Genomic DNA, 22854 nt, shown 5'->3' with positions numbered 1-22854 from the left:
CTGAAGAAGGAAACCTCTCAATACGAATAGACAGAAGTAAATATGTTCTACGAAGGATATTTTATAAATAGAGCAGCTCCGAGCAACTATACGAGAATCTTCAAAGACTAACACCCGTCTTATTTTGTATCAAAGTTACGAGCCGTGAATATTCTATACAATATTCTCAACTACATAGAGGCCAAATTACTTCATTTTCTGACACATAAAAAATCTTCTCGCAAACTTAGCTTCTCAGATTTCAGCCTTTCAAACTATTCAAATTTCCTCATATTTCATTGCAGTAAGACTTCGCAGTCACTGCAGTAGGTGGTGTTGGCAAACTGACAAAAGATATTGCGGTAACATTGCATTAGGCTATTAAGTGGTCGTTGCAGAAATTGGTAAAACAAGTAGTATATCATGAGTGGATTTCCTTTGCTAGTGCTACCCTTGAGGTTAAGGTCAGAGAACTGACGTGGGAACGCATCGGGTGTTCCGCATTATTTTTTCTTGTTGCTAAGTTAACCCGCTTTTTGAACGGTTTTGGTACGAATGGGTATTCTTACTCCAAAATCTACTGATGGGAATATGGAAAAGAAGTAAAATGCATTGGAATATCGTAATATTGGTATTTAGGCAAATTTACGAAAATGATCTAACCCGATTCAGTTTTTATTGCGGATCAAGAGCGTTACGCTATAATTGTAAAAAGGAAATGATGATCATTTAGAAAATTGAATTTTAAAAAAATGTCACGGAATGTAGTCCTCGATTATCATAATGAGTTACATATGCCCTAAGATTCATTATGTTTGCATCATTTCATATATTCAATTTTTTGTCAATCCTCTATAAAATGTAAAAAGGCTTTTATTCAAATATTGTTTTTCAAAATATAAACCACCGTCATTGCGTACAAAAATAAGCTTTACGTGTAATTTCTATGTCAGATATTTTGCAAAATTGTTTTACATAAGAAGCCTACAATGGAAAAGGAAACTTTTAAAATCTTTTTCTTAATACCTATCTTCTATTTCTAGTCCAAGGTTACGCCCGAGTACCAGATAATCCATCCGATATTCGTCTACGGGGTGATTATCTGGTATATAAATAGATGGGTCGCTTTTTTGTTTTGACTTACATGTTGATCTCAGAAAGAAATCGCGTGGCTTTCGCGTCGTTGGAGTTGCTTCGATCACACGAATTAAACGTCAGATCAATCATTGTTTTGTCGCAGAGAGAGCGGAATACGATAAGAACGGCGACAAAATAGCTGACATCTTAGAGTAAGTAAATTCACCTTCAATGAAAAGCGATCCCATTTCAATTGGATTACCTCTGTAGTTTATTATGCTGGGATACTGCGAATGGAATATATTAGATTTCATTCCTTTATTCGATAACACGGAGATGTTTTAACATGAATATCCACAAACATCCATTATCTAGTAGAATGATCAGTACGGATAGGGACCCAATTTTGGTCGAATGCCAAGTTTGGGATCTGTCATCGACTAGCCGCGATCACACGGAGACAATCTGGCCCAGGCCAAACGGGTACGGTCAAGCCCAGGTCAAATTTGGCCCACTTCCACACTTACACACTTCCGGAACCAGTATAGCTTCACTAGGAATGATTTGAAGCATGCTAAAATTTGGCTCGGGCCTGGTCCGACGCTTTGGGTCGGGCCAAAAGTGCTCGTATGATCGTGGCCTATGTCTCTCGGGCGTTGTCTCACGTTAAGGAGCATATGGCTGCACGACGGGGAAGTAATGAGTTGTAATATTCTGCAGGTTCCAGATATCCAACGGAACAATGAGACTAAATGGAAATGCCCATTCACTTCTCGGTTAACATAACCCGAGTCGACGCACGCTGTTTTGCTTAATATTTCGTGTCTGAAGGAGGAGTTATTTTTCGAAATTCTTCGCATTTCTCACGTCGCAAAATCGAAGCCGAAATAGATCGCTGATCTGATAATATCCAGCGAACACGATTTCCACCTGTTGAATCCACCGTTGCGCTCGCGATCGTTTGAAATAAAAAAGACGCAACTATCGCTGACCCACAAACCGCGGTATCAGTTCACCTTGTTGTCGGAGAAAACGATCGAGTGGAAAGTATCAACCCAGGGAATCAAGTTTCACAAAAATGTTTCAACCCTTACATCCATTTACATCCATTCTTCATCAATGCAGTTTATGTTAAGATTAAAGAGTAAAAATTTGATTCTTTTTACGAATTGGGCCTGAAATAATGCGTTTGTTTTGGAGTGAAATTCTTGAAACAATAATTGAACAAAATACATTCTAATCTATATTATTTAAGCCTTTGTTATACGCTATACCTCTACTATATTTTACGTTATCTAAAATTTGGTAGTTGGAATACATCTTTTGGAATAACTGTAAGAAATCATCTCATTTCCCAATATGATGGAATTAAAGTATTGTATATGTAGTTCTTGTGATAAACATTTTTGTCCTTTAGCTTGTAAAGTACGAATGGGGTATGAATGTTCATGAATGTGAGTGTGTGGATAACTGCGCCTTTCAGGACATAAGTTTCTTTTAAATTCACCAGTCGTCCAGCGTCACAATGATTACAATATTTTGTATTCACTTATAATTGTATCTAAATCGTTAATAGAATACTGTAATGATTGTTCTTATCATTATTTAGATCCATAAAGAAAGGCTGGAAGAATCAAATGGAAGATGGAAAATCTTATTTACACGCGATTGCCTTCCTGAAAATTAAGAACTTTCCAATCTTAAGAGTTGCTTCGGACGGGTGTTTACCATCTTATAACATTTGATATTAATGTTTCTAAGAAAATATTGAAATATCTTCTAAGCTCGCTCAGTTCGACAAACGCTTATTTTCGGTTATAGGAAAAAGCGCTGATTGCAGCAGCTCGTGGCTGATTGCCACCTGGAGTTTGTAGGCAACAATGAGATGCAGTTCTCACAACAGGCGCTCGCTACGGCTCTCCCCGAGTTACTGAGATACTATGTTAAACGAAATTCCACGTTCGTACGTACATCACCTGCGATAGAAATTCCCACTACGCTCTACTCTTCGTCAAACTCGTAGTTCGTCCGACTTAGCGGCCAGAACGATCGGATACTTCTCGCGCGGGCAACTGACTCTCCGATAATTACCAGCTGAGTTCCTCGAGAAATACTTACTTTCACAGCACTCGATTCCGGGCTTTTTGCCTATTAGAAATTGCGACTTCGTTGCAATTAGCGGTGTATTTACCTATTCGGCATTAATTGGCATTTTCACGCGAGGTTAGTATCGAATGTTATTCTCTTATCAATTTCAGTTCATCAACGTTCACGTAGATTTTCTAATCGGATGTCTATCTGTTCAGTTTAAATGAAATGTTTAGAAATTTCTCCAAAATCATTTTGCTGTTGAGGCGATGATCAGGCCCGTGTCAAGCTTTTTGAGGGTCACATTTCATCGTTAAAAGGGGCACTTTTCGCTGTTTATATTGTCATATTGAAAAAGGACAGATCTTAAACATGTACCTGAATAAATCATTTAAGAATGGTTTACTCTTCATTTTCAAATTGTATCCAAATTTCGAAAAAATCTTGACCCAATTTATTGACAATGACTTTTTGAGGGGCACTTTGAAAATGTTTGGGGGTTCATTCGCTACCCCGAACCCCATTGGCACGAGCCTGATCATTTCAAGTTTGAGAGCTATAGATTTTCCGACGAACATTCTCGGCTTCGGCTAACCAGTACCGTCAGTGTCTATAACATCGCACGCTTTTATGTAACTTCTTGATTCTGATGACTTCTTTGTACTGGGAGGGCATACGAAAAGACATGGTTTTTTGGTGAATGGGTGACATTAGGATCATATAGTATTTCTTTCCTTCCCGGTCTGTTAGTAATGCGTAATTTGCATCTTCAAAATTCTTGCTACATTCATCCTACTTTATGTAGCAACATCTGTTCTCTGATTTCACGTTGTTTGCTAAATTGTGAAGCTATTTATATGAACTTCTGAAAGTTAGATTATAATTAAGCGTTAACAATTCATAGAATTTAGGAAATCAGGAGAAATTCCCAGAAACTTCTTTACCCTCATGCATATACGTATTAATTTTGAATAACAGTCAGCATCGAAATTCTCTGTTTTATGGTGATCCTAATCAAAATGGATCAATATAGACAGTGAAGGTAAAACTTCCCCTGGTGGTAATCCCCAATTCTTCGAAGTAGGCAAAAAATCCCCACCAAAGAACATTTTAAAGCAATATATTTCTCAAATTCAAACTCATTTATTAGCAATGAAATGAAATTTATTAAGAATGAAATTTAGAATATTCAGATCTTAAATTTAGAATATATATATATATATATATATATATATATATATATATATATATATATATATATATATATATATATATATATATATATATATATATATATATATATATATATATATATATATATATATATATATATATAACTTAGAAACATTGAATGAAGGTTGGATGTTTAAATATTTTACAAAAGATTTACGCAATTTAAGCAATACTGTTATATTGTTTGCTTTCCATGTTTCGATCGTTGTCGATGCGATAACTCGAATGTTTCCGTACGGCGTATAACGCAAGGTCTACCGTGATCGATTGATCAAATTAATCTCGAATTGATTGCAACCGCCGTTAATGGCATAATCAACCGATTGATTTAATAGAAACATATGCCACGAAACACACTCATCACGAAATTAATCTAGATTAGAGCCGAAATTGCCGTCATAGTAGAATACAGACTGACGTCAGATTTTATCCATTTCCAGGCTATCAAAGTGCCGTTTGCATAAACTCTCTGTTTCGCAACAATTATCTGGATTGCGGCCAAAATTTGTTCCTTCCACTTCTTTTGTGAAAACATTGGTCGTTTTCGTCATCAACGCCAATTACGGTCAGAATTTTATCGCAAAATTCAACCGACTTCCTTTTCTGAAGCAAAAAGGGAATTCACGATTGACTTAGACCGTTTGCAGAAATTTCCATGTCAAAGGTCCTTAGTTTCGGTACTATACTCTTAGCCATTCTATGCATAATCATAATCCATTTTATTTTGGGCCTGTGGATTTGTGTAGCACCGGGCTCGTTGTTGTAATTACGCGAGACAATGGCCATTAGCTTCCGACAGAAACAACATCTTTAACACGTGCATTTTATCTACGAACTGCGCGATAAATACCGCAAAACGTATTCACTTCCCTTGACCTCTCGGCAGACATGTAGCATTACTGTGAATAAGTTTCAGCCTCTTGGTTCAGACTTTATTGATTGTAGAAGTTGTTTTCCGCACAATAAAGCTTAGTCTAGCCACGAAAGCCGTAAACAAACGTCAACATCTGTTTTCTAATTCAAAAAGTCGACACAACCCGATTACCTGAGCATGAACGATAAAACAAAATCAAATAAAGAATAGATTGAAATGATCCTAAGAGTGATGATCATGTGGTATGTTAAATTCATCTCGACATTCCTGGAACATTTTTTCTTTTTTTTATCTTGATTTCAAAATAAGATGAACAAATTTGAATTCTTTTGAATGGCATGAAACTATAGAAATCTGACTAGCATTAAATGCATACAAGTTCCGGCGTAAGCTTCTGCGGCATCGGACGGAATCTATTCGATACGCAGCCAGACAGGTTAGATTGATTTATCAAAATATTGATAAAAGTTGCAACTCGGTAACAGACTCCTTTCTTCGCGTGTATAACTTTGGCAAAGATTATTGTTGCTTTACAATCTGTACGAACCTGGCTGTTTTCTATTAGAGAAGACCGAACGTGTTCAGATAGCCACGCGTTTAGCGTCGGCCGTTGGTTGCATCGTCAAGAAACCGAGCATTGAAACATATACCGTTCCCAAAAGCAAACAAGATGTCAAACAACGCATTCCGTAAAGCAACTTCGACCTCTTCCATATTCTTACTCATATAAGGTATAAGAAAATAAATCCAAATCAAGTTTACTAAAATCTGATTTGATATTCTTTATCACAAACTATTCTAACAGTCATCTTCAGGAAAGATGACTATTAGTATATATAGTCGAAACGTCGAATAAACTACTATGCTCAAGGAAACATTTTCGTCATTATTGTGGAATCCTCGTTATATTATGGTCACAACACGGATATAGTGTCTTATAAATGGTGTATCTAACCTATTTAACCAACTGAAGATTGGGATTAGAATTGTAGTTGGATCATCACAATAAATGAGGCCAGGCGTCTTGACCAATTTCAACTTTGTTCGTATGTTTATTTCCAGATATGAAAAGTATTGAATGAGACTACGAACAGAAATTGATTATGAGGAAAATATCACCGAGAAATAGCAACACAAACGGAAACACGGCGCCGCCGGCTTGTCAATGCAATATTGCCCTCCTGGGCTCACTCGGAGTTGGTAAATCAGGTATGCATTTTATTCTTTCCCATCCAGCCAATCAAGGTCCGATTTTCTGGCTAATATCTCACTATCGACATACATATTCGGATAAATGGCCCTCGAAAGCAATAAAAACAAAAGGCATTATCTATTACCATCAACTTTGGACGATGGGCTATTCTCCGGGAAGTTTTGAAAAGAAAACTAATTGCGGGTATGGATTGGGTTTTCTTTGATTTTAGACATACAAACGGGTATTAGGACTAAATTTTTTTTCTGACTGGATCCTCAGTTCATTTCCATTTATTTTTCTCTATAGAACCATGACTCATTCAAATCAGAACTAATATTATGTCCGAGCGGCTTTGCAAGTCTGCAATCACATCGATGAGGAAATGTCTATCTAAACAAAATCAACGCATTCGTGATCGACCGGCAAAAATGCTTTCGCTACTTTTTGCTTTAAGATCTTGAATATCACCCATAGATAATTCCTTTGGTGGTCCGAGTCTCCTCGGAATACGGGTTTCTTGTTCATCGTTTCATCGTTCAAGTGCCCCTTGCCGCCAGCTATTCGAGTGAGACTTAAAGCTAAATGAAAGGCGTTTTTGTTTGCTATCGGTCGGGGGATAGCTAATTTACTATTAAAAACCCCGATCGACATTCTTCGCATTACTAATCTCTTCGCCCGTTTAATACACATTAGTAATACGTTCTAAGTCAATCGCTCTAAGTCATCGAGTGCGTATTCGACACAAGAAGAGAGAGCGAGAGGGAGAACATCGTGAGGATTCCCTCAATTACTTCCGTCCGATGAGAAATCATACAAATAATCCGCCTGACGATTATAAAATCATACTATTTATCCGTACATATACGTACGCGTGCATCGTCAAACGTTTGAACATACTACGCTTCTCCTTGGAAAAATAATAACAACGAAGTGATTTTGAAGAGAAACGAGAAAAGTAATTTCAAAGTTCATTGACGTCTTGAAAAATAACAAATACATTGCTTTATATGGTCGATAATGTATAATATGATATGATGTAATAAAAATCATATACCGGTAAAGGATCCATAAGTTATTTTGGATTTGATTCATGATACTTGAATTGAATTGACCGGCAACCAGTCTAGCCCCGATATATCGATGACGAAGTGCACATCCTCTCAAAAACAATTATCAAAATTTCTCGAAAATGAAATAGGTCTTATGAAACATGTTTGATTACAAAATAAACGCCAGTTTTTATCATTGTCGTTGTTTTTTTTAAACACCTATTGATGACGCAGTGTACATCGACTCACATAGAACCCCTTAAGTAACGCTTTAAATACCGGTACTATGGTATCGATGTTTATCATATTGTAACGGTATTTACGGCGTCACAAAATCCAAAATCAAAACAGTCATTATAAGACAACGACACTTTTCGCTACTCGGAATCAGGTGGACTGATGAAATACATATACAGTAAACAGTTAATTACATAGAACTATGCAATGTTATCCGGTTCAACATCCTGTGAAACAGTTCTAATGGTTTATATTTGTTCTTAAATTGTTACAGCAATGACTGTCAAATTCATAACGCGACGATTCATCATGGAATACGATCCGTATTTGGGTGAGTCTTGTGAGATACTGAAATGTCTCTAATCTAAAATCTCCTTCGACTAGATTGAAAGGCCGTTCCATTCATCCCCCATATCATACTAATGTACAACAGTGCATACTAATTTATACTATATACAGAATTTGTAAGATTAGAAGCGAATTTCCATTATCAAGAATTAAAATCGCAATACACTACGTTTTGAATTCTCGATGGAGATCATCGGCAGGTGTATGACACACGCGTGAAGATGTCATGTATTTTGATTTCAATTCTTGATAAACGATGTAATTCTTGTTTTTAAAAATTTAAAATTCTGTATATAGCGCGGGTTTTGAACTTATTAGCCGTTCTCCGCGTCAGAGTGTGGCTATTCTATCATTAACTACAGCGCAATTTGGAAAAATGTTTGCCCATATGTTTTTGAAACTGGCGATCTCAAACAATAAAAGAATATGCTAGTGAAGTTTTTTTTCATTTTCGTAGAAGACACATATAGCAAGCAAGAATTGATAGATGGCCAAGAAGTGATGATTAATATCATGGATACGTATGATCGCGTAAGTTCAAATGACCAGCAGAAAAGCCATAAAAGTATGCGTATAATTCAGTACATACGCCACCGTGATCTATACATGTACACTGACTAAGCATCCGTCGATTCAGCTTCTATTCTGATTTGGACAAAATGGTGTTATCCTTATAAATAAGACAATACAAGGGCGGTAGAAACATCCGGGGGGTTTGGACACTAACTTCCCTTAAATTCGGTAGGGCTCCTCAGAATATCAGCCTAATAAGGCATTTTCTGTTTGACGTTTTCCAATGAATTTATCGTAGGTGACCTTCGGAAGGAAACTATACCATGAAAGTAGTAATCTAACCAGCAATTGTGTTTAAGTTAGCCCATATAGCTTTATAATTGACGAATTAATATACGATAAGAGCTTGAAAGAAATGCCTACAATGCTTGTTTGTCTTACAGGAGGACGTGGATGAAGCAGATAGATATTTTAAATGGGCCGATATAGTTTTCGTCGTGTACAGCATAACCAGTTGGGAAAGCTTTGACAAAGCCCGCGAATACATCGACGCATGCACTCAGTACCAGAGATCATCTGGCAGAGACCTGATGGTGGCTCTCATCGGCAACAAGGTCGATTTGGAGCGATACAGGTATGGTCCGTGCCACTTGTGAATAATGAATTTCCGAACTTGGTGTCCAGTATTGTGAACGAAATCCTTGTCAAATTCGGTTCATTTTCAATCGTTTTTGAGTCTTGAAACTTGAAAGTTAATTTACGCCTTGAAAAATAACACATATATTGCGTAATATTGTCGACAATCAGTAATGAAAATATGTAATACTAAGGATCAGTGAAGTTATTTTGGATTTGGATATATCGATTATTGAATTGAATTGACCGACAACCAGTCTAGACCCGATATATTGATGTCGTAGTGCATGCACGTCCTCTCAAAAAATAGATATCGAAATTCATCAAAAATAAAAAAAGTTAATGAGTAATCAAATATATCAAATTACAAAATTCATAATTGTAATAGTTATTGTGAAACGCCAATATTGATGACGTAGTGCGCACATCGACTCACTCAAAGGCACTTATATAATGCTCAGTAGCCATCGATGTATATAAACATTATTGTAAAACAAAAAACTGTGATTTTATTTTCCAGGGAAGTGAGTAATAATGAAGGTAACGCCTTGGCCAGTGAAACGGACTGCTTATTTTACGAAACAACGGCCGCCGAGGAATTCGAATTCGTTCAAAACATTTTTCACGAGACTGTGCGAATCGTGGCGTCGCAGCACCAAGCGGCAGCCGGTTTATCAGACGAGGCGCGGACTAGCAACGCCTGTGCCACCCAAAGGAACGCAGTCGTCACCGGCAAACAGTCGTTGAAACGTCCGAAATCGCCTAAACCTCACATCGACATGACGATCAAAGATGGAGGAACTTTACAGAAAAAGAACGGAGGCTCTAGTTTCAAGCTTTTCAATAAGAGTTTCAAGATCTTTAATTGAGCCGTCTAATGTGTTCATTCTGAGCTTAGTAACTGACTGGACCAGTAATATTGAACTCGCCGGGTACGAGGAGGGCATGCCCTTGAGTCCATGACCTTAGAGTCTATCACTGCCACATATGAGCCATAAGACATCTGATATGAAGTTAGGACTTTCAGAAACACATTCGAACATTGACCGAAATCAAAAAGAGAGAACTTTGAAACCAGTGTACATCTATGTGTATATTTTATATGTATATAGCCATGTATATCTCTAAGGATGAATTTATTTGTTTAATGAATGAGATAAAATGTTGTACCGACTGACCAGGCTTTGGTATACATGTATATTCAAGAAATAAAATGTTTACCGACCGACCAATATACACGTATATTCAAGAAATAGATTTTGATAAAATGTTACACCGACTCACGAGGCTTTGGTATAAATGTGTATTCAAGAAATAAATGAATCTTATTAAACGATTCTGGGTGAGGCAAATGAAACGACTTAGGAAAAGTTACAGTTTCACAGCTATACGGTCCTATTGAGATATATGTGCGTGCATCACCACGGTACATCACCACTCGTTACAACGAACTCGAATGCAACGATTCATCGGATATAACAAATATAGAATTTAGTCCCAAGTAAGACGATTTGATTAATTTCATACTGGATATAACGAACTATGGGTTATAACGAACATATTTTCTGGTCCCGTGAAGTTCGCTGTAACGAGGTCCCACAGTACCCTTGGATAAATGAAGACTGCGCACGTGATGTAATCAATATTTGCCATCAGACCAAACTTGGTGACTTATTTCACATACGCTGGGAGACTATATGGATGCTACTATCCAAATCGCTATTTACGTTTGTCCCACCATCACTAAAACCGAGAAGAATTGTTGGAAAAATACTAAAAAAGGGAAGGAAACAGTTAAGATAAACTATATGTATCACAGGTTGAAAACGAAATTACGCTCATTCGACAAGATATGAAAACTTGCCGCACGCACTTCGAACATCGAATGCTAAATAGATATGACAAGTGCTATTTCGTGATTGAAAACTATTTGTAGCTTTGTTATCACAGAATATACATATCATTTTTGATATATTTGATTTTAAGTATGCATTCTTCGAATCGTTGATTTTTTTCACACATCTGCTATTTTCCAAATGAAAGTAGCAGATGAACGATCGACGAATTCTTCATATATATATAAAGTGGTGATTCTCTGAAAATGTAACATTGGCGGAGCTTTGACGGCGAGAGGCCTGCCCGGAGAATTTCAGGGTAGGAAACGAATCGTTTGAAAATAATGGTGCTTTTGTTCATAAATGTAAATTACTGTTCATTAAAACAGTATCTAGCCTAGCTACATATTCGAGGCCGCGTTTATGAAAATTGAATTTGGTAATGCACATATCATATTTAGCTCGATCTGAGATTTAAATCTGAATTTAAAATTTTTGTTTCCTCGGAAGACATAGTCTCTGTTTTAGAAAGTATTGCACTTCCAACACAATTGTGGCACTTGCAATTTGTTGGATGAATACGCTGGGGTACCATTGGCGATAGGAAAATACTTACACTGCCATACATAAAGCTTCAAATTTGACTGAGAACATTGAAACTACGCTGGCCGTTCATGGAATAGAATGTAGGCCTACGTTTTGATTAGTTCCCCGTTCCTTTAACACTGTTCTTCTTCTTACAGAGTCGATTTCAATACAGGGCTACTATGTTATCGAAGATGGCGCTAGTTTTGTTCTTCCTGATTGGCTTTTGCGGTCATCTGGCTAGTTGCTATCGGATCATCATGAATGAGGATGAATTGAACGGTGGCTGCACATCCGACTGCACGAAAATGCCAACACTCTTCAACGTGGAAGGCTGCAAAAAGATCGACAGCTGCCGTTTGAGCACGAAGGGCTGGATTCGATGGTTTAATGATTGCGATTATTGCAATTGCGAATGTACACCCAAAGCAACGAAAATCGACACTGCCGAGACGATTACAAAAATCAGCAAATCTGAAGAAGAGCTATATGGTACATGCAAAAACAGCTGCGATAAGAGGAACCTGGTCAGAACTGATTTGTTCGGTTGCGACAAAATCAAAGATTGCAAAAAAGACGAGAACGCTCCCGGTCACAACAGCGGCTTCGTTCGCTGCGATCGCTGTGTATGTTCATGCGTTAAGACGCACCGCGCTTTGAAATATCAGCTGATTAACGTGAAATATCAGATGAAAAAGGCGAAAGTGGTGAAGAATGAAGAAGCGGGTGAGATCGCCGCGACTTACGTCACCAATAAAAGCGGAACGAAGCAGCAGGTAACGCGGACGCTGACATTTGAACACGTATCGCAAACCTCGCTGTCGACGAGCACGGAGACGCAATCAGGTCTGGAACTTTCGATAAGCGCCGGTATGACCATCGGAAGTCCGGAGGCGGGCGTTAGCGCCAGCATGACGAATACTTTGACTACGCGTATTAGTAAGGGATTTTCGAAAGAAGTCGGTCGTTCAAAGTCGAAAACGGTATCCGATAGTCTACAAGCGACGGCCAATGTCCCTCCGTACTCGAAGATGAAAATGTACATGACCGGCCGACGCGTGAAACTTGATATTCCATATACGGCAGATATGAAGATTTTGTACGCCGGCGGCCATCGAGAGATAAAGAAGAACGTACGCGGCGTCCTGAGAAGTGTCGACGTAACGAAGTTTAAAGTTGAAATAGGAAAGCCTCAAAAGCTTCCGAAATCTAAAAAGAAGAAAGGAAAACAATAGAAAGAAAATCTGTCATGAACAGTAATGAATTTCTTGGCGCACTTATAAATAATTAAAAAGAAATACATGACATGATTTAAATATGTCTCTCGCGATTGAAGTGCTCTTGTTTCACCAATCCATACAGAAGGACATTTCGGCCACATGAAGAGAGTATTACTCTTGTGTCCATCAGTTTTCAGAGGAATGCACCCCCTTAAAATCCATTTTGCCAAGGAAACGGTGCAACCAGCTATCCCGCCAGATGGCGTACCTAACAGTTGTCTGGGCCTTAGATGGGTTCGAATAACATTTTTCCCAATCATTTCTGACCTGACATTACAGGCGCCCGGGTTCAAAACAATATCCTACGAGCCATCGAATACGCATAGGTTAGGCTTTTCTTCGCTTTTTCGTGATAATTGGTTCTGTTCGTCATTTTGAAGAGAATTGCGCGCGCACGAATCATACACTACCGAACCAAGCGGATCATCACAAGTGTCATCCTTCATTGCACAGTATAGCATTGTCAGGAATCAAAAACAACAATTGTTTGCCATGCCAATAATTGAATGTAACCATTTTACATTTGCATAAATATGCACTAAATTCAGAAAATTATATGTATTGATGCTGATTACAAAATTGGGTAGAAATTGTCCGTGGCATATATATGTATATAGGCCTATGTATGTATACGTTTGGTATTTAAGCGGCACGACATTCGGCCAGTAAATATGTCGTTCAGAATCGGGATCGTCTTGTTTTGTTTTGCGTTGTTCTGTCGTGGAAATAAGGTATTGGTAATAAGAATAAGCTACTATTTCAGTTCAATATTTATCTATAACTCTAGATCGCTATCTGTATGCATTATCGATGACTGTGTAAGTCGCATATTTTTTTCATTCGTCTGCCGGATGTATATTTTTTGCTTACTGACAGGCGTTTCACCTCAACGATGATTATTTGCCAACAAGCGACGAGTACGATGATTATTCGACATCAAGCGAATACGATGATTATTCGACATCGAGCGAATATGATGATTATTCGACATCGAGCGATAAAGGTAAAGAAATACTGCAAAAGGATTTCTATGAGCTGGTCTATCCGACAGCAATTACAACCTACATGTAGATTGACACCGTTGTTACGATTGAGAAGGCAGTAAAATCACGTGTGCACCTGGTACTAGATGGGGCAAGGGGCAGTTGCCCCCTTCAGAAGTTTTCGAAAGTGCCCTTCTTGCAAATATCATTGCTACATCCGACAGAACTGCCCTTCTACTGGTTTCTCTGCCCCCCCCCCCCCCGAATTCAAATGCTAGGTACGGCATTGCTTACCGAGGGACAAACTTGGGTCTCGCACGAAAAAAGATTTAGTGTGCTAACCAGTAGGCCAATATTACTAGTCCACTAGTCCGCTGTGGTTACAATTTTATGTCGTATTTGCACATCAACATTTGTATTCGTCCAACGTAACGCGCATTAGGTGGGATCCATAATCCAGGTTTTACCGAATCAACAGCGCAATTTAATTTGAGAAAGGCATTTCCGACACTATTACAGTGTATATCTATTCAGAAAGATTGAAATTATTTCTAGGTATCGTGAATTGCCATGATCCATTGCCGATACCGTCATTGGCCGGTGAGACGTGGGAAGCGAGTGATAATGGTGTTATAACAGTAAGCGTTTCTTTTTGATGCGAAATAAAACTTTATAATTTAAAAATGAAACTGTCAGTTATTTTGTGTGAAGATCACATCAGTCCCAACGTGTACATGTTTTATGATGACAATGATAATCAATTTTCTTATAAAGTGCGCTCCTAAAAAATGTCATCAGTCCTCTTTACATCAGTTTTCGACAATTTCAATTTTCCATTTCAGTTATTGTAACTATGTGATTACATACATATACATTATACACTTTCATCGTTACAAAGAAAGGTCCAGGTTGTGGGTAATGATTTCAGACGGTATCAAACCAAATCTGATATATGTACAGAGTTTTATAACACTTCATTTGGAGAGATGAACAAGTAATTAATGGTATAAAAAGGAGGCTTCGGTTAACCCGAATGAATACATCAATGAGTTCATAGTTATGTCGGATTCATATTTCTATTTCAATTCGTGGGTAAATTTTTGCGGTCTTAGCCTGGCCTGAGATCGGTTTTACTCAGGAATAAGACCGTAATACCGTACGGACTTCTACGCAGGGCAATCACTGGTCGGTAACGAGGCTTAAACTTGGAATGGGGAGCTGCAACACCGGTTATCCGACCAGGCGGCAAAATTAGTTCATCTTCAGGCTCCCTAATCAAAACATTATCACAGGACACACCAAGTATACATAGAATATTTGATATCCATTCCTTGATAGGTTAAGTTTTCATTAATAATTGATTTATTTGTGAGAAAAGCTCATTCAGTTTCATTTAGTCGAAATATTGAGTAAATCGAACGCGAAAGACTGAGTAACTACTGGCGAGCCTGGCGGGTCATTGCCTGCCAGGAGTGAGCGTTCGAGGTTCCCATTACGTAACAATTCTTGGTGAATTTGTTTAGATCGATCTTGAGAAGGTTTATCTGGTGACGGGTCTGGTAACGAAAGGAGATGCCGTTAAAAACTCATGGGTTAAAAAGTACGAGGTTTTCTACAGCGAAAGCGGCCACGAATATCACCCGATCATAGATATGGAGAACCAAACACGAGTAAGTTCGAGTTATCGCAAACTGATTTTCTATACAGCCGTGCGTTGAATATAACTCCGCAACAACAAAGCTCGATCAAAAAATATTCAGTTTCGTTTTCAGTTCAGTTTTTGATAGAGAGATTTTCTAGATTTACGCAAAAACCATTTCACGGTTTCATTAGTTGTGATAACCAGGGACAGATCTAGCTTTTCGGAAAAGGGGGGTGCACTTCTTTGGGTTACTACTCACATAGGGGCGGGGTCTGGGTATGCTCCTCCAGAAAATTTTGAAAAATTAGTTGCATTATGACCCGGATTCAGCAAAAATAACCCCTCTCTAGTCTCTGAATCAATCATTCTTCTTTTATTCATCACACATAATGTTATGGTTTATATATATATATATATATATATATATATATATATATATATATATATATATATATATATATATATATATATATATATATATATATATATATATATATATATATATATATATATATATATATATATATATATATATATATATATATATATATATATATATATATATATAAAAGCCAAAAGAAATGAACTGTTCATCTTTCCGTAGTTATTTCTTGGCAACTACGATGCTACGTCCTCTGTAGTTAACCTGTTCCATAAAGTGCAACTGATGCGGTATATACGACTGATCACCACATCGAATCACACTGAGAAAATTGCTACTGTCATGGCTGAGGTTTTGGGGTGTCGTAAGTATCCTGTAAGATTAGCTTCGATTATCAAAGTCGAAGAATAAAGTTTCGAAATAACATGAAAACGTCATTTTAGGTTACCGAATAATATCTGTTTTAAGCGCTCATCTCCGTATTGTTCAGAACGGAAATTTTAGCCCTACATATTGCTAATTATTCGACCGGTGAACATGTTTTCAAAGGTTCTGTGACTCTTTAACGTCAACGGTAACAAATTGCACATTAAATCATGTTTGAAAAAAGTAGCTTTTGTAGTATTGGCATACATTGTATACGGTATGATTTATACGAATCGTCGTTATCAGTGCCGTCGTAGCAAGACTCTAATTTCCGATGGCGCATTAATACGTAATATCCGAATCATGTGGATTTCCCATGCTTAATCAACCCACGGACTCGAAACGACCTTCCAGGGTCAATGATTAACTCACGAGGTCACTTTCCTAATTTTGAATTAATCGTTTTAGAGAAATCGTGGTGCTTCGACAAAGATATCCTTTTGACGAGCAGTCATATTAGAGGCGACGTCGTTTTCAGCGCATCCGACAAAGGCATCAGTAAAAAACACGGCCCTAACGAGGCGCATTGGGGAGGGAACGGATGGGTTCCGGTGAAAAGCAAACAGCGAGGATGGCTGCACGTCGAGTTTCCTTCCGAGCAAATTATCACCAGCCTGAAAGTGAGAACGAGCGGGAAGCATTTAATACACGTTAATTACAGCCGGAATTGCATCAGCTACTTTACTTACAGCGAGGTACATAAATAGTAGTTTAGTTTGTTGTCATCTAAATAAATAAAAGCCAGCCTATATAGGCTAACAAGACAAATAGGAAATATATTGGTTAAATGCATTATACTCATGAATCATTTTGAAGATAATCATGGCCAAAATACTTGACATTAATGATTCTAAAAATGATTTGGATAGGTGAAAGAGGAAGCGTTCTTATCCACGACTGATGCTTCTACCAACATAATGGCGTGAAATAGGTGGAAGCGGGTTATTTCTAATTTCTTATGTTATTCTTTCTTAATATGAATATTCTTTTTTACATTCCACAGCTTTTTTATATTTCATCTCTCGTGGGTTCGTAATCCATTAATCTTACGTCGATCGCATTTAGATGAATTGACTGTTTTGTCTCAAATGTTAACTTAGGTGGCGGTGTTATCAAAGATGAAAAAGATGGATATCACGGTATTCAAGGAGCCCACGAGGGCGTCGTGTTTCAATATCACTATAGTGTCACCTTATCATGCCAGTAAAGATGAGCTTAAATTGAATGTTCAGTTCTTCGGCTGTGGTAAGGATGTAGTTAGCTTTCTATAATCGCTGGTGGTAGGCTTTTATGATCGGATGGTTCATACCATGTCGTTGGTAAACCTATCCGATCATGAAACTTAGTCACCTGGCCTGTGGGATGGGGTTGGGTGTTCGGACGACCCTTAAAAAGTTCGTTATTAATCAAAAAGCGTTTTTGATAAAAAATAATTAAGCTGAAACGTATTACCTTATACGACTATTACAACATGTCATATCAACGGGAATCGCTCAAATCCCATATTTGACCACATCAAATTTGTCAAGGGGAGGGCCTCACATGCCTGTTCAGTTCTAACCAAATCAAAAACAAACCCACCCGCTTATTCCCCACGCTAAGAGTAACTGATTAAGGATGATGCATGAACCAGTCACACTGTGGTGACGCATGTCTGCTACACCATAACCCTTCAATCCAAAACCCATCTGCTGGGCTGCGGTCTGATATCCCAACCTGTGATAAAAATAACTAATATATATAAAGATTGTTCAAACGCACTTTCAAGGTCCCGAAAGGTCGGTACAATCTATCAAATGAAATGTATTAGATATTACTCATTAAAAAATAAAAATATTAGGGATCCAATAGGTCTGTCAATATCTATCATATGAAATGTATTTATCATTACACAGGAATCCATCAATTTGATGGACTCAATAGGTCTGAACAATCTAAACTAATCAATCATCTTTGATATATGAATAGTAATTATTACTCAGGAAACCAACAGTTTGGGGGACCCAATAGATCTGTTGAAACCTATCATATGGATTATATACAATATATATGCTGCAGTTGTCGTTTCCTTCGCTTTTGCGTCAGAATTGTATTTTTTAAATACATACACAATTTCTATAAATTGGAAACGGCGCCTTGAAATCGCTAACATCAACCACAGTGCAATCTGCCAACAAATTGTCTACCGAAAACAGATATTGAAGATCGACCGGATTTTAAATCATTTTCATATAATCACATCCTTTATTTTTCATTTCATCGCGATTTGGATGGAATAGGAACGGGTGAAGGTAAGAGATCACCTGCTGTAAAACTCTCGTAACATCAAAGCGCGAGCTGTTATTGAATTTCTTTTTAACTACGATCTCATTTTACTTTTATACATTGTGTGTTTACGTAGGAACCGTAGCCGGTACATGTGGAGCCAGTAAATCTACGCATTACTCCCATCCTGAGATCGAAAACGACGTCCACCGGCGCGTCATCAACGGTATACCGACAAATCACGGAGAATGGCCATGGCTCGTTTCGTTGCAGAAAGTCATACCCGATGTTGTGAATTTTAAACAGCTACACGGTTGTGGAGGGGCGCTCATTCATCCTCAGTGGATCCTAACAGCCGCACATTGCGTCAAGTAAACGAAAAATATGAATGCCAATCACATATAACATTAGTAACTATCTTTAGTCGTCATTATTGTTTTTCCTGAGAAATTCGTTAGGTTCGTTATTTTCCATGTAGGCACATTCCAAACGTTGAAAGTGCTCGAATTCTCTTGGGGGAAAGTCATTTCGCGTTAAACCAAGGGACTGAAGTTAAAATGGAAATAGAAAAGATTATCATGCATCCAGATTACGTCAATAAAAACCTAGGTACTCGACTTTTGCATGGGATCCTAAAATCATAATTTCACTCTTCACATTTTGCACATCAGATAATGTTAATTGGACGTGTTGCGATTTTCAATTTTTATTTTCAAGTTCTATACAAAACCGAAAAGGAAAATATCATCTATGGTATGCAAATATACAACGACATCGCACTGATGAAACTGCGTCAACCCGTCAAGCTCAGTGACTACATCAATATCGTCTGCTTGCCAGGTCCAAACGAGATCTTCCCGACTGGAACTAACTGCGTTCACTCCGGATGGGGACGAACGAATGCTAGCAGTTGGGAAGATGCAGGTCAGAAAAGAATGATTCTCACGTCCAATCTCATTAAGACTTCAAATGTAATCGTACAAAACCGTACAAGAAAAAACGTCTGTGGTTCCCCAGTTATGTTTCAAGATATACGTATATATATTGCAGCTTATCCCGAAACGGCACTTCACACTAACCTAAAACTAATCTACCACGAGGAATGTAAAAAGATGTATGACGCTATTTACGGAAAAGGTGAACCCGATACGCCGTATATGGAGGAGAATTCCACCGATATAATCAAAGGAACGCAATTTAAGTATTCGCCGAAAAACTGGCAACAGACTGTCGTGTGCGGGAAATCACCACACAACAAAATACAAAGTGGATGTCACGTAAGTGGGCGTTATTCTTTCCTGAGTTTACAATTATCTTTCAAACAAGAAAAAATATGTATGGTCAATCTTGCATATGTAATCAGTATGATTGAATAGCGTGTTTCAGACATGAACAGCGAGCACCATCGACATTATTGATGCTGTCAATCTGCCCTCTGTACCCACCTGCATCAGACAATCGACACAACATCGCCCCCTCTTACAAAAACTTATCAGGGCTCCTTTCTAGACCAAAGACCTTGAATGTTTTTTTAGCTTACCCCTCAGACATCGCTATGCATCAGAGCGTCTAAATCCATCCATCAAAGGCGATTGTCTGAAAGGGTAGGTACGGAAAAATTGTTTTCGCAATTGCATTGTGATCTATCTATCGTTACAGGGAGATAGCGGATCGCCACTAGTGTGTAAAAATGCGGATGGCAAGTGGGCTACACTAGGAATCGTGTCTTGGGGAGCAAAATGTGGGAGCGCCAGTATTCCAGGCGTGTATACCAGAGTACAGGCGTTTCTCGAGTGGATCGATACAGAAATGAAACTTAACTCATAGTGAACAGTATCAACAAGCATGGACAAATAATGTGAAACCCATTTTATACACATCAAATTAAAGATATGAAACAAATTTAAGCTATTCATCGAAATTCTATGTATGAACAAGTATCTAACGTACGAGAGATTTGAAGTTGTCAGTATAAATTGCAAGTAGAGAATTACTGTGGATCTTCAGATTCTAAAATTCAAGCTCAAGATAGCTTTGGCTGGAAACAAACGGGGGTACTCGATCTGATGTCGGTAAGACCTACTCAAACGCGAGCATTCTTTCGCAATTAAGTCAAATAATTCGACTTATTGAGTCGAAATGTCGACTTATCAAGTCTCGAAATTTCGAGTTACTAAGTGAAAATTTCGACTTAAAAAGTTCCTCAATGCTTTTCCGTTATCAAGTGTAGATTCTGAGGGGGAAATCATTTAATAATCAATTAATTATCAAATAATTACTCATCAATTTAATGTGGAAATTGAGGTTTCGGCGGGGCTCGAACCCGCGACCTTCCGCGTGTGAAGCGGACGTGATAACCACTACACTACGAAACCGTCGGTTTGCTCGACATTTGCCCCCTTACATGTCGTCGACCTGGCTTATATGAACTATGTGCATCTGCTTTATGTTGATGATATTTCTTGTCCTGAATAGGCGTAATGTTTATCCCGATGAATTCCTACAGCAGAATTTTGTACATAAAATATTCACGAATTTCTCGTCCCAGTAAAATTTATATGTGGAAATTATCGACATAATTATACATTTGAATTTGGATACAGATATCTAACGAAAATTGTTTTTGGCCTACTGGGATTGCTATGTAGGCAGTGATAGAGGTTTGTAGTGTAAATACTGCAAATGCCAGTGAAACTGTTACAAGCATTATTGTCGTACGTTTTGCTTTAGTCGTTTTCTGATCAGACGAAACCATTTTTGAACCTCTGAAAAATTGAACTTTTATAACGGAATTCGTTATGATAACGACAAATATCATAAAAAGTGTCGCCTGGTCGTATGATGTTAAATAACACCCCGAAATTCTATCCGAAAACCTCATCGATACATTTCCGGAAATACACACCACCGTTATATTCATCAGGGAAATGAAAACGATGGTGGATCGGGCGAATCTCGGTGTACATATCAAACGAGAGGTGAACGGGAAGAGCACAACTGCCGCACGTTCTTGAGATATCGCTACTATTAACCACGAATTGCAAGCTATCTAAAGCACCATAACAAATTCATAGATTTGACAACTGATAAGTGAATTTAGCACGAGCGTACTTGCACCGATCCTAAGATGCCGGAAAATTAACTGTACGAAAGGCATCAGTGTAAAATTGAAAATAACCATTAAATCGCTGATTGGCAAAACGATCAGATAGTTAGTGTAAGATAAACTACGGAATCTACGACTTATCATTATCAGGAAAGTAGCTGAATTCCCAAACGCTCAAAAGAGAAAAAACGTGGGCAGAATGACCAGCGACACAGTGCGGTAGATTCCAGACTTGCTCACCACGGAAAAGAGGGCGATATAGCTGTTATAAAGGCCCCACACACGAGCCGGAAACTGCGTACGCAAATGGCGCAGCGTCGTTTTCGGCTCGTGTGCGGGGGTATTTTCGAGCGCATTTTGACGTTCGTCAAATATCTGTCATGTTTGATTTTTTTTGACGCAGCCAACTGCGCTCTCGTTTGCGGGCAACTCAGCGCTATTTGCGTTTCATTCGTCGTCAATGCGCGTGCGTCATTACTCAAAAACTGATGATAGTGGCTAGTTAATTGATTTCAGATTAGAAAAACACTGATTTATGACATGAATATCACTTTCTTTATGGTATGGGATTACTTAAATTATCAAAATCACAATTTTCCCCTTGCAAGACTTTTAATCACGATGTGGATGTAATAAGAACAGAAACATTTCTTTATATTCAAATCGATTTGACAATTAAAAGTCGCGAGTGAATGGTGCAGATATGTAGTAGATATGGTTGTATAATGCATACGTGCTTGCCACAGCTCCCTTTGCTGAGCGCAGTTTTCGGCTCGTGTGCGGGGCCCTATATTTTGCGCTAAATGCGTACGAACTTTGCGCAGCCCAAAATGCGTTCGCAAAATTCGCTCGTGTGCGGGTCTCGCAATCTGCCGCATCACAGTAGAATTAATGATCCCACTGAATGAATTTTTTATATTAATTTACTCTTTTCAACGAAAGCGTCTCTACATTATTGATCAATAAGGAACCGGTGTATTTTAACTCGCTGTCGAATTTGACACGTCAAAATCAAAAATCTATTCTCAGAAAACGAACACAATTCGAGCGGATTCGTGACGTAAATCGATTCGTTTTAGAATTTGATAATCTCACCGAATTGAATGGTGCAAAATCGTAAA

At 38.1% G+C, this 22854-nt stretch overlaps 3 protein-coding genes and 1 non-coding gene across 6 annotated transcripts; 3 read left to right on the top strand and 1 right to left on the bottom strand.

Annotated features, from left to right (window-relative positions):
* Positions 1-6383: 6383 nt before the first annotated feature.
* Positions 6384-10405, top strand: LOC141906128 (ras-like protein family member 12). Its single transcript, XM_074795336.1, has 5 exons — positions 6384-6460; positions 8007-8063; positions 8538-8611; positions 9037-9227; positions 9750-10405. Exons 2-5 carry the CDS (start codon positions 8009-8011, stop codon positions 10096-10098), a joined length of 669 nt encoding a protein of 222 aa, XP_074651437.1. The 5' UTR covers positions 6384-6460; positions 8007-8008; the 3' UTR covers positions 10099-10405.
* An 884-nt stretch (positions 10406-11289) lies between these two features.
* On the top strand, positions 11290-12949 carry LOC141905873 (uncharacterized). The gene is made up of 2 exons (XM_074794950.1): positions 11290-11383; positions 11808-12949. The coding sequence occupies exon 2, from the start codon at positions 11832-11834 to the stop codon at positions 12882-12884; it is 1053 nt and encodes a 350-aa protein (XP_074651051.1). The 5' UTR covers positions 11290-11383; positions 11808-11831; the 3' UTR covers positions 12885-12949.
* Positions 12950-13544: 595 nt separating this feature from the next.
* Positions 13545-20668, top strand: LOC141906106 (uncharacterized). 3 transcript variants are annotated; one of them, XM_074795303.1, is made up of 13 exons: positions 13551-13660; positions 13806-13932; positions 14468-14550; positions 15436-15582; positions 16159-16300; positions 16771-17057; positions 17463-17607; positions 18633-18653; positions 18764-18998; positions 19106-19236; positions 19345-19551; positions 19678-19904; positions 20287-20666. In XM_074795303.1, exons 1-13 carry the CDS (start codon positions 13601-13603, stop codon positions 20452-20454), a joined length of 1980 nt encoding a protein of 659 aa, XP_074651404.1. In that variant the 5' UTR covers positions 13551-13600; the 3' UTR covers positions 20455-20666. The 3 variants fall into 3 exon arrangements, with proteins under 3 accessions (XP_074651407.1, XP_074651404.1, XP_074651405.1); XM_074795304.1 differs by having other exon boundaries at positions 18642-18653; positions 20287-20664; XM_074795306.1 differs by lacking the exon at positions 14468-14550 and having other exon boundaries at positions 13545-13660; positions 20287-20668.
* Positions 20669-20929: 261 nt separating this feature from the next.
* On the bottom strand, positions 20930-21002 carry Trnav-cac (transfer RNA valine (anticodon CAC)). Its single transcript has one exon. It is a non-coding gene; the product is annotated as a tRNA-Val (tRNA).
* Positions 21003-22854: the final 1852 nt, after the last annotated feature.

Source organism: Tubulanus polymorphus, chromosome 5 (genome assembly GCF_964204645.1).
Source record: "Tubulanus polymorphus chromosome 5, tnTubPoly1.2, whole genome shotgun sequence".
NCBI classification, from domain to species: Eukaryota; Metazoa; Nemertea; class Palaeonemertea; order Tubulaniformes; family Tubulanidae; genus Tubulanus; species Tubulanus polymorphus.
Note: the sequence above shows the minus strand (reverse complement) of the source record. Positions and strands in the feature narration are given on the sequence as shown.